This window comes from Sturnira hondurensis, unplaced genomic scaffold (assembly GCF_014824575.4).
Source record: "Sturnira hondurensis isolate 20B ecotype Veracruz unplaced genomic scaffold, ASM1482457v3 Scaffold0008380, whole genome shotgun sequence".
In the NCBI taxonomy this organism is placed as follows: Eukaryota; Metazoa; Chordata; class Mammalia; order Chiroptera; family Phyllostomidae; genus Sturnira; species Sturnira hondurensis.
This window is the reverse complement of record NW_028081011.1, coordinates 4,057,773-4,069,867: the sequence shown is the minus strand read 5'-3', so window position 1 is coordinate 4,069,867 and position 12,095 is coordinate 4,057,773. Positions and strand designations below refer to the sequence as shown.

The 12,095-nt window shown below is 51.0% G+C and overlaps 1 protein-coding gene across 1 annotated transcript; it reads right to left on the bottom strand.

Moving 5' to 3' along the window:
* Nucleotides 1-1,581: 1,581 nt before the first annotated feature.
* PVRIG (PVR related immunoglobulin domain containing) lies at nucleotides 1,582-6,240 on the bottom strand. Its single transcript, XM_037054955.1, has 5 exons — nucleotides 6,040-6,240; nucleotides 5,596-5,952; nucleotides 5,383-5,506; nucleotides 5,233-5,290; nucleotides 1,582-5,116 (listed from the first exon to the last, which is right to left on the bottom strand). The coding sequence occupies exons 1-5, from the start codon at nucleotides 6,179-6,181 to the stop codon at nucleotides 4,799-4,801; spliced, it is 999 nt and encodes a 332-aa protein (XP_036910850.1). The 5' UTR covers nucleotides 6,182-6,240; the 3' UTR covers nucleotides 1,582-4,798.
* Nucleotides 6,241-12,095: the final 5,855 nt, after the last annotated feature.

Sequence of the window (12,095 nt, the reverse complement as noted above, 5' to 3'; positions counted from 1 at the left end):
AACTCTGCCTCAAAAACATACTTTGAATCCATCCATTTCTTTCTTTTTTTAAAAATATATTTTATTGATTATACCATTACAGTTGTTCTATTCCCCCCTTCATTCCCCTCCACCCGCACACTCCCTCCCCCACCCTTCTCCCCCCTTAGTTTATAACCACGTGTCTCAACTTCTTTAGATTCTATATTTCCCCCGCTATTCTCGCCCTCCCCCCTATCTATTTTCTACCCATTTCTTTCTATTTATATTCCACCATCCTCTACTCAGGTACCCCCATCTTCCATCCGGATGGTTGCAATAGCTTCCCAGTTCTTCCCACTTCCACTTTTCTGCCCTGCCTCCCACACAGATGTTTTTTTACCCAGATTGGTCTTTTTGTTTATTTTATTGCTCTGCTTAAAACCCACCCCGGATTTTATAATGATGCCCTTACAATAAAATCCTGATCCCACCCTGGCTAGTGTGGCTCAGTGGACTGAGTACCAGCCCGACAACCAAAGGGTCACTGGTTCACTCCCCAGTCAGGGCACATGCCTGGGTTGTGGGCCAGGTCCCCAGCAGGGGCCATGTGAGAGGCAACCACACATTGATGTTTCTCCCCTTCTCTTTCTCCCTCCCTTTCCCTCTCTAAAAATAAATAAATAAAATCTTAAAATAAAAAAAATCCTGATCCCTTCTGTCAACTTTGCCTGCTGCTCTCACTCACCTTGATTCAAACATACTGAGCTGCTTTGGGCCCCCGCCATGCCCAGCTCTTTTCAGCCTCAGGGCCTTTGTTTTTCCCTGCCTGGAAGGGTCTCCCCACGATTGTTGCCTACACAACTCCCGCTTACCTTCAGATTTTATTTTAAATGTCTACTTGGAGCGCCTTCTCAAAGCACCCCGGTATCTTAATTTTAACATTTGTAATGTTAGTTTATTTACTTTTCTCCAAACAGCCCAGCTTTCCAAGTGAGTTGACTCGTTTCACAGATGCTGAAAGAAAACTATTTAAGGACCCAGCTATGGGAATTCCAGATGTCACTGGCCACATCAGCAGTTTTGAAGTTGGAGAGCTTCCCCTGCCCGTGACTGGGCCAACGGGTCTATTAATACAGTATCCTCTGCATTTGTGCTTCCCTGTGTTGAAAATGAGGGCACAGTCTGTGGTTTCTTTTGGGGGAGCTACTCCTCTATGGGGTCTGGGAGAGGCCCAGGGAAGAGCAGGCTCTCTTAGCTCAACTCTGTCCCTTTCAACCACTGTCTCACGCTGGCCAGCATCTTGTCTTGCTGGCTGAGCCCTGACACCTCCCTGTCTGATTCCTTCTTTCCAGGTCTCAGGCCCATGCTCTTCACTGTTGCAGTCTCCTGGCCATCTCAGCTCGAGCGGGGTGGGCGCCCAGCAGGGGCTGGGAGCTAGGTCACAACGCGGCCCAGTGTTCTGCAGCACACCTGGCAAGGGGATGAGGCTCCCCAGCAAACTGGCGGCTGGTGGTCACCCACTGCAACCACCACCACCACCCCACTCCCCCAGCGGGCGGGCGGTCGTGGACCCCAGATTCCAGCACTTTGCATGGGCGCGGGGTTCTTTCCAGCAGGTCCCCAGAGGGCCTGAGGGCGGGGAGTTTGGCTGCTGGGCACCTTGACTGGCCTCCTAGGGGTCCAGACAAGGTGGTGGCAGCTGGGGGTTCAGAACAAAGAGCAGCCTGCACGACAGGGATCAGAAAGAGCAGGGGGCCACATAGATGTTGGGGACAAACGGAGGGAGGGGGGCGAGGGGAGGGAAGTACTAGAGGAAATAAAGGGGCCAGGAGTGAGTTCCAGGGACTGGTGGCAGGACATGGGTAGGGAGGAGGGCTGTGGTGGGCTGGGGGTGGAAACGAGCGTAGCTAGGGCTGGACCATGGAAGGAGGGCTCCGCGGTCAGTGAGGGGCAGATGGTCAGAGCAGACAGATTCTAGGACCCGCTGCTGGACCACAGTGGGGTTGGGGTGGGGTTTGGGGGATCAGCTGACCGAGGGTGAAGGTGGTCACGGTTCAGCCCAGCGTGCTGCTGGGCAAGGACAGGCTGCGGAGGGGGTCGGGGTGGCGGTCGCTGGTTGGTCGCAACTCTGTTGAGACCCCAAGACGCCTCCGAGGATCCTATTCTCTCAGGCAGGGTTGGTGTCTTCTGCAGAAGTACCTCCCGGGAACCCTCGGGGGCAGCCGCGCAGTGGGGCAGCGGCTGTCATCGCAGGGCCGACTGGTCCAACCCGAGGGCCCGGACTCCGTGGGTACCCTCCAGCCCCCTCTGGCCTCTCCCCATCGCCGCAGGGAGGCGGAGTCTGGGGCAGCTAATGTGTCCAGGACCAGACGGGTAGGAGTCCCAGGCCTCCTCTCCCCACCTCCTAAGAGCACCTCTGCCTTCCAGTCCCTCACCCGGGGCTCAGGCTCCACATCTGTTAAATACGCTATTGAAAATACCTACTACCTACCCCTTGGGGTTGGTGAAGTCCCAGATAAGATACCCCAGGCAGAGCTGCTTGGTACTGAGCCCTACTGCACAGTCCCTCACTCCCTTCAGGCCTTACCACCCCTACTAGGCACCAGATGAACCTAGTGAGCCTCCAGAGGTTAAGTCTTCTGGGTCCCACAGCTAAGGAGTAAGTAGCCCTTGGGATCAAACCCAGGGCAAGTTCAAAGCGCAAGCCTTCTCTCGGATTATGTCTGAGGGCACAACCGGGATGCCTGTCTGTGGATGTCCTGGGGCTGATTCAGTTCTGTCCATTTGAGCAAGTCCTCTTTTGGGCCTCAATTTCCCCTCTCATTGAACAAAGGTGAGGATGATCTCTCAGACTGGGTCTGAGAAGGGGCCTGGATTGCGGATCCCGCAGGCTGTGTCCAGCCACATGCCCACGGTGTAGAGCCACAACAGGGTCCTTTCAGCTACTCCCCTCAGCACTGCTGGGTCTGGCACTTGGGGATGGACAGTGGGGAGCAGGCCAGCTGCAGAGACTCCCTATGTCTCCAGGATGTTGATTCTGCGTGCAACCAAGACCAGGCTGGGCTGTGGCCTCCTGAGCTTGTTTGTGGAAGGCCAGCTCAGGCCAGAGGACCTCTCCCTCAACTCACTTAGAGGCAAGTATCCTGGCTGGCAGTTGGGCTGGGGCTGGGGGTCCCTCAGAGCTCCCCTTGTCCCATAAACTGCACTTCCCTTCCTAGAGAAGTAAACCTAAAGCCTCCCCTGAGACCCTGTAAGCCCCACTGCCCCCCAAACCCCTGTCCCTGGTCTCGACATGGTTCCAAAGCGGCTGGGCCCTCAGCTACTCCCTCGCTCACTGACATCTTTCTCACCCTCAACCCACCTGTGGACTTCCTCAGCAACCCCTTCTCTCTCCCTTAAACCCCCAGCCCTGCAGGGACCACTAAACTGTCTAGGCAAGTGCCAGGGGCTCCACAGAGGAGGAGGATGTTCGATGACTGAGGGAGGCAGGCCCAGTAAGCCCTTCACCACCCCCACGCTATGTCTGGTCCACCTTCTCCCTAGCACAGCATGGAGTTGGTGGCTAGATGGGCCTGGGTTCTGGGAAGGCCTCTTCTGAGCATGACTGGAATAGTAAACTGGTTTGCTAGAAGATTCTGTGGTTGGACAGAATCTCCAGGCAGGTTCTCCCTAAGTCAGGCAGAGGCACAAGAGGTGGTTCCTGGCTTGGCAACTGGTTCTACATGGGATCTCCCATATGGAGGACCAAGGAAGGGGCCAAGCAGCAGGTATGCCCCTGAACTAGGACTTGCCCTGGTTGGAAGTGCAGGCTCAGCCTGGCTCCAGAGCTCCACTGTCTCCCACGCTTCACGCAATCTGCCACGCTCCCGTGGAGCCTCTCAGCTTGCAGAGCTCTCCCACACGCTGTCTTAGGTGGCAGACGTGCGATGAGGCCCAGGCCGCTGGGTCCTTTTACAGGAGAGCTGCATCCTGGGCAGGAAGACAAGTGGGCAGGGGAGTGTGAGTTCAGCCCCTGTGTCAAGTGGGCCTGTCTGCTAGTGGCCAGTGGGGAGTAGTCCTGGTGCCCTAGTGACAGAGGGGGAGCAAAAGGAAGCCACTGTGGGCAGATATGAGGTAAGTCCCCTGCCTCTGAGTGTCAACTCTGGAGGGGAGACATCAGGGCTCATCCCCAGGCCATCTCAGAGAGCCCTGTTGTAGGGACAACAGGTCTAACCACAAGGTCTTTTCTCAAGTTGAAGCCCCAGAAACCTTTGTGCTCTCCTAGGATATGGTGGGGTTTGAACATGGACTATCCTGCCTGTGGCCATCGGACCCCCAGTTCTGTCAATCTCACCTGGCACCCCTCAGCAAGGCCTATAGGGCCAGGAGTCCCCTGCCTGACACGGCCACCCCAGCCCCAGGAACCCCTTGTCTGGGAGGGGCCGGGGCGGGGGAAATTGTCCTGTACTGGTGCCCTGCCTCCTCTGACTCTAACCTGGCTCTTACCTCCCAGCAGTCAAAAATACCTCTAACCTCTTAGGCTCCCAAAGAAGAAAAGGCCAGCCAAGACCTTAGTCAAATAAACCATTTCTGTTAACTTAATTATTGACATTGCCTGGGAGGGCTGGGGACTTGAAAACAGGAAACGACCTGGTATGGGTTTTGTCACCTCTCACATACACAGGTGCCCACACGTAACCCACATGAGCACATATGCTGACCACATCCACAGTAAGTGGGCCCTGGCTGCATGGACATGGAAACACTTACCAGAGGCCTAATAAGATGTACAAACACCAAAGGAAGGGGGTCCCAGAGGCCTGGGAGGTGAGAAGGCTGAGTAGACTTGGGGCCCCTTTCATTGAACTCTTATATGTCCCTCCTCGGCTCTGGGCTCCCGAGGGTCAGAGAAAGGGATGAGGTTGGAATGGGTGTGGGGAGGCCTCTCTCCTGACTGAACATAGAGTCCATTCTCAACGGAGATGAAACTGCTGCAAGCAGAGGCTGGCAGAGGTGCCCAGGGGGCAGGTGGGTGTGTTGTGTGGGTGGGGATCGGCGCCCACCTGGACAATGGCTGGGGTGGAAGGACTGTGTCCAGATCCGCCGGGCAGAAGTAGTTGGCGGTGATGGTGGCGTAGGGGATGTGGGGAGAAGCCAGGGAGACTTGGCTGGCGGCCTGCATGGGTAATGGGGGAAAAGGCCCAAGTGAGGTTCCACATCATGGCCCCAGCTCCAGCCCAGCCAGTTCCCGCCCACCCAGTTCCCTGCTCCAAAGCCATCCCTGATCCTCACCCTTGCTCTTGTCTGTGTTGGGAGGCTGCTGAGGGGTGGCTGAAGCTTCATGACAGAGCTGGAAGAGAGTTAGGAGGGTGAGAAAAAAAGCACGTGGCTGGCCCAGTGATGTAAAGATTTAGACTGGGCCTGGCCAGGGCTAGATCTCACCGGTGCTTCTGCCGATGCAGCAGGTAGAGAAGGTAGATGCAGCCAAAGACGAGGATCCCTGAGACCCCCAAGATCCCGGCCAGGTCAGCCCGCAGAATAGGGGCTGGAGTAAGGGCAGGAAGGTCTGTGTACAAAGAGAGACATACCAGATTGGCAGCTGGTGTCCCAAGCTCCTCCCTGCCCTCCCTGGGCCCTGCTCCTCATCAGCCCTACCTTGGTCGGTGCCGAGGAGGAGGTTCCCACAGGCTTCCTGGGAGCCCTCAGGAAAGGAAGTAAACTTGCAGCAGAAGGTGGTGTTAGGACTGGGGCTTCTCCCATCAGGCTCTTCCAGGGTGAGGGAGATGCTGGTTTTAGTTTCCCAGTGGGCCTGATGGGCAGGGGGCCACTTCTTGGTGCCAAATTCTGGGCTCAACACAGCCAGCTTGGTTCCTCCAGCACCATCAGGCCCCCCGGAGCTCACAGTCACCTGGGAGATAATGCTAGATCCCAGGAAGCCACAGCGAACAGTGAAAACAGTGAAGGACGGGGTCCTGGTGGCCATCTGAACTTGCACCCATACCTCAGGTGTCCCTGTGGGTTACAGACACAGGAAAGGCACAAGGCTGAGTCTCCATCACATCCCCACAGCCTGTGCCTTTCTCTGGCTGCCCCACTCACCAGCAGTGATGCAGAGTGTCAGCAGTGCCAAGAGCAGGACCAGAGCCCGGGGCCTGTCCATGGCTCCCCTCTGGCCCAGGCTCTGGGGGCTGTCATAGTGGGGATGACACCTGTTTCCGCTCTCATTGCAGGAAGTTTTCATGTGTGAGCAGGCCCAGGGGCAGCTGGGCTGTGTTCTCTGAAACCCAGATCCACTTCCTTCTCTGTCTACCTCAGCTGGTGAACACAGGGCAATGAACCCCCTCCCTGAGGACACTTAAAGTGACAGTGACAAGGTTTTTCCTGTCCCCATGTTGTGCTTTAGTGTGAGCAGGTCAGGTGGCTCAGATTCCTTTACCAGCCCTGTCGCTGGGTAACAACCTCAGCAGGGCAGGCCCTGGGGACAGGTGAGGGGTTGGGAAGGGAAGAACACTGCAAAGGGACCTGAAAAGAATCTCCTTCCCTCAGGAGGGAGGGAACCCTTATTTCTCCTTAGGAAGAAGGCTCTGTCCCAGACCCTCCCCACTAAGAGGTGGGGAATGTGGAGAAACATGGGAAGAGGAAGACCTATAAGCAGCAGGGGCTACCTATCCACTGAGGACACCTGAAGTGAGTGTCCTCACTGTCTATATGCCAGCCTGTCCCACATTTAAGTCTCCAGCCCAGACCTCCTTCTCCCTCCCAACAATACAAGCACACCCCAGACTGAACGCTACCTCATCTGCAGCCCACCCCCACCCCACTGTTGAGGGCCACTGGCTTCCAGCTGCACAGGCCAGAAGCACAGGCATCTGTGACTCTCCTTCCATCTCTAGCCCACCAGGAAATCCTGAGGGCTTCACATTGTGGCCACCTGATTTCTTGTCACTCCTACTGCTGCCTCCCTGACTCAGGCCATTTTTTTCCGCAAAGTGTTGCTCCAAATTGCTTCTCTGTTTATGGTCATTTACAGAATGCTGCTGTATAAGCAATGATGAGTGATCAGAATGCTTTGCATTCTGTCTTGCGCTGAGCTTGATTCTGGAATGAGAGTAGTTTGGTGAGCTCAGGGTTAGAGCCAAGGGGGTTGTTGAGGACTCTCTTGTTCACCGCATGGCAAGAAATGAGAGGTGGCCCTGCCTCAGGGCTGTGGTCGCATTTCTGGTTTGCCTACCTGCCTGATTCAGCATCTGTTTAATCCTGTGTTGTTGGCCACAAACCAAATCAGTCTCTTGGGTGAATCTGTCACCCCATCCACACCTGAGGGCAGTAAGGAGGGCCCCGGCCCAGTTAGCATTCTCTTAAACCTTTGACTTCTCAGGACTGACATTCCAATCTCCAAATCTGACTCAGACCCACTCTCACCACTTCCTCCATTACTTTTCTGTTGACAGGGTGGGAGACCTGTGCAGAGCTGATGTACTTTAAGTGTGGGCGCTGAGTGTGGGTGCCGAGCACTGGGGCACTGGAGGCTGCCGCTAACCTCGGCCTCCCTCACCTGGAAGATCATTGTCTCTCACTGACTGAAATCCTATTCTGCAAGGCCCAGATCAAATTCTACCACCTCCAGGAAGCTGTGAGATGGCTGTCCGAGAAGAACATTGCCTTCTTGGACAGCCATCTCACAGATGGCAGGCTTTAGTGGTGGCTCTTCGACCCTCACACAGTCCAAGTACCTAAGGGAGGATCAATGGATTAAAAGCCATGGTACGAAGTTAATTACTCGCCAACATTTTCCATTGTTTCCACCTGTAAGCCACGTTGTCTCCTCAGTAAGTTCTAATTGCGTAAAATTCAAGCGATATAAACTAGAAAACACCAAAATTCTCCTTCACCATCTTGTTCATTCACATTTTCCTCCTCAATTTAATTATCATGAAGTTAAAACTGTCGACTTTTTATCATACCTAAATTTCGTATACTGCTTAGTAAGGCCAACTTCTAAACATAATTTTATAGTTTTGGTTTTATTCTTAACCGAGGGTTTATTTTTAGCCTGTGAATAATTTTAATGGGGTGGGGGCAGGGTGTAAAACAGTGTGACATTGTAGGTAGAGAGCCAGAGGTCCCCTAACCGTTTATTGAATAGTAGTCTGTTTCCCTACTGTCTGGAAATGCTGTCTTGATCATAAATTCTTACAAATGGATATACTTCTGGCTTACCACGTGTCTCATTACCATATGGCCCTAAGCAGCATGCTTTCTATGTTTTGATACACGTTAGGGCCCTTGTTCTTTCAGAACGTTCTTGGCTATCCCTGAACCGTCTCCAGAGTTTGGAGCTTCGGAGACCCTACAGGTCATTAAACCCAGCAACGTAAGCCCGGAATCATCAGGTCTGTGTTGTTCACATCATCCCTCTTGGGCCTGGAGGTACAAAGTTAGGGGACACAAATCTGGTAGCAGCTACTTCCTGCTCTAACACCTCTTGGCGACATTTGTACAGCCATAGCCCGAATCTAGATGCCGTGGAAGCGGCCCTAGTGGTCAGTCTCTAGAATGAGGCCCCGGAGGGTTTGAACTGGCGCCACAATTTCCTAGCTCTGCAAGCTTAGGTAAAGTGACTTCACCTCCTGGAGAAGCAGTATCTCCATAGGACTTGACTCTGCTTCGCAGTGTAATTGAGAGTAATTATGCACATGTGGTACTTGGTTCACATCTGGCTCTAGCACTCTGGGTATTGATGACCATCCTTTTATATAGGATACTCTGCATGAGTTTATAGAATGAAACTGATAACTGCTCCATATAATTTTAACATACATTTTAAATGTTGTGAAGAGGTCATTTGTGTTTCTGTATCAAAGTAACATAAAAACTAAGACGTAACATCTAATGTATACTGTGCTAAATTTGTTTGAGTGATTCCACACTTACAATTATCTGATGAGGAAGTAACTTACCCAGGGACACCAGGCTAGTACACAGTGAAGCTCAGATTTGAACTCTGGCAAAAACTTTGGCTCCAGAACCTACACTATTAACTATGCTGATCTGCCTCTCCTACACATAGTTCAAAAATTTAAATTGAATTATAAGGTTTTTGTCAAAAAACAGCAGTCCTCCACCCCATCAGTGGGGAACCTGTGCAGACTCCCTATACTGGGCTGCCTGCCCATCCTCTAACGTGAGAGGCCACTGCAGTCACACAAAAGGCTGCATTTTTCAGCTTTCCACTACGCCACTCAGTCCTGTTGCTCGTTCTAATCTGCTTTATCAAATTACATAATTTTCCATTAGGTTTCCTTCAAGCCCAGGATCTAGGCCCCTCTGCCCACTGGAGGTCCTCTTTAATTCCTGGGGTTCATTTCAGTGTCTTTGCCACTCTTCTCCTTCTCAGCTCCATCCTGACCTCAGTCTCAAGTGCCCACTCCTCTGGTGTTTCCAACTCAACGCGTAGTTAGGGTTTTCAGTGAATCTGTGCTTAAGACTTGTTTTGTGTATGCTCTCAAGGGTCACAGCATGCTTCCCCTATTCTTGGGGAAGCATCTGCAGAGCTCAGCGAAGACCTTTCCACCACCTCATCCTCTCAGGCCAAACACAAATTATTTTTTCATCTTGTAACCCCCCCCCCCGGAGTCAGTTTTGCTTGAAGTTCAAAGGATGGTGACTGACTTGTTAGCTGAAGACTTTCCTCAGCAACTGGGGGGGAAAAAACCCTTCACTTTATAATTTAGGAGAGACTACGAACAACTCATTTTCTGGCAGAGCTCATGGCTACAACCAGAGTTGAAAAAGCCTTATTTAAAATTATTTTAAAAGCAACTATTCAGTAGTAAGCTTAACAGGCAATGCACAGCAGGGACACTCCTGAAAAGCATTACTTAGCATCATTTATCAACCCCGGTGAGCTTCAGCCTGTGTGGAGGCCCCCACCTCTCCTGCCTGAGCTGGCCTCCACTGCAGTTCCAGCCTGGCGGGGCCTAACCCACTGGAAATGCTCATGAAGCCCTCAGCTCTACCTCTGCTGGCAAGGAGCTTAGGGCACGGAACCCTCTGATGGGGCTGTCAAGATGGGGTGTGTGTCCCACAGGCGGTATGCAGAATATTCACTGGTGTCATGCAGAAAAAATGATCAACATTTCTAATTTTTAAAGATAAAAATACAATGAAGTTAACTTTTATTACTATTCAATGACACTGGTGCCCTCACTGAGATCCAAATGTCATGGTTCACCTCTGATAAGATCAGTAACCTAAGGTAAAGAGAGGCAAACCCACAGCTTATGATGATGGACTGCAATTTATGTGCTACAGGATGTAGTGATCCATGTAGTGGTCCCAAACAATGCATCATACTGTTATTTGCTGTTGGAAATAATTTTATGATCTGTTACAAGTCTTCTAAATGAGTAATTTCACTGGATTTTAGCTCATCTATTAAAGTAGTAAATGCAGCCAAAGCAGCACCCATTCCATTTGGATTTACATGTTTTTGAGAGGTATTCTTTTCAGGTATGAAGGTCATTGAAACTATCAAGCTAAAATAAACTTTCAGCTAGACTCAGAAATGTGAAGCTCTGGCCCTGACCAGGTGGCTCAGTTGGTTGGAGCATCATCCCATAGACCAAAATGTTGCGGGTTTGATTCCCAGTCAAGGCATATACCTAGATTGTGGGTTCAATCCCTGGTCAGGGAATGTATGGGAGGCAGCTGATGGATGTCTTTCTCTCTCTGCAATCAATATACATATCCTCAGGTGAGAATTTTAAAAAAATATTAAGCTATGATTTCAAAAATGTTTCTCACTTTGCTCTTACATTTTTATTGTGAAAAGGTGTATTGTACCATTAACCAATAAGGTATTTAGAAACATTTACTTCATCACTAATTCATCCATTATATTGTAATATGTAAAGTAAATGTTTAAGTAATATGTTTATATAACATATACAATTTTTTGACTGATAAAGATGCGCAAACATTTGGAGTCTTAAGACTCTAAGGTTCCGTTTCAGTTTAGTGTTACATACCCAAACTTAGTGGGGTAGCCACCACCCCTTTACCATGCTCATGGATTCTGTGGGTCAGGAATTTGGAAAAGGCACAGAACGGTGGCTTGTCTCTGCTCCCTGATGCCTAGGAGCTCAGCCAAAAGAAGCTGGATGTTGGGATCATTTCATTTACATCTGAACCATGTCTGGTGGTTAATGCTGGAAGTCGTCTGAGGCCTCAGCTAGAGCGGTTGGCTTCACACTTACACACAGCCTTTCTCACAGAATGGTGATTAGGTTCCGGGAGTGATTATGTGGAAGCTGCCAGTTTAATGTCTGGGCTTGGAAACTGGCATAGCATCACTCCATCATATTCTATTAAGCAATCACAGAGCCCACATTCAAGGTGAGAGGACCTAGAACCCAACCTCTCAGCAGAGCGGTAAAGAATCTGGGGAGCATGGTGTAACACTTGCACGGATTCTAAGGTTGGAGCTCAAGCCACTACATTGGGCTGTCTGGCTGCATACATATTGCCAACATTTACAGAGCTTCCAAGTTTCTCTTTTGATCTTGTGAAGCACTCTCAGCTTGGTTGGTATTTAAATAACTCAGGAATCTTTTGCCTTCTGGGTCCTCAGTGATCTTCACCTCTGTTTTCCCACTCTGTTCCCAGATCCCATAGAAAAGGCTCCTTTTCCTGGTGCTGTTCCACCTGAACCCAGACTAAAGATCTCTGACTGCATCAGCTGCCCCCAGGATACTGGTAGGCTGCCTTCCCCAAAGGAGACTCATGAACCCAACTTCTAGCTTTTATCTAGGAGGAAGGGGAAAGAAGGAAAAAGTGGGTTTGGCTGAATGACCTGCAGGAAGTCATGGTTCCTTCTGCAGAGACCACTAGCTGGATGGCTGTCTTCAGCCTGGAAGACCACAGTGAAAACTGGAACTTAAAGCAGACGCCTAGTACAGGGATAAACTGGAAAACATATCTAAAAGGAAAGACTAAAACGTTCCTTAAATCACAAAAGAAAACAGTTAAGGTAGAAAGTGGTAAGTGTCTTCACATATTTGATTGCTTGTCAGAGTGAAGAGAGAGCAGAGCTCTGTGCTGCTCCAAAAAGCAGTGTAAGATCTAACAAGTCAGTGTTTCAAGGCCAGTTTCCA

What these genes read in the sequence shown, in the direction of transcription:
- PVRIG (XM_037054955.1), bottom strand. Translation starts at nt 6,181, where the DNA reads ATGAAAACTTCCTGCAATGAGAGCGGAAACAGGTGTCATCCCCACTAT. An exon ending in GACACTCTGCATCACTGCTG is followed by an intron (nt 5,953 to 6,039) that starts GTGAGTGGGGCA and finishes TGTAACCCACAG; the next exon opens with GGACACCTGAGGTATGGGTG. An exon ending in CCTCCTCGGCACCGACCAAG is followed by an intron (nt 5,507 to 5,595) that starts GTAGGGCTGATG and finishes CTTTGTACACAG; the next exon opens with ACCTTCCTGCCCTTACTCCA.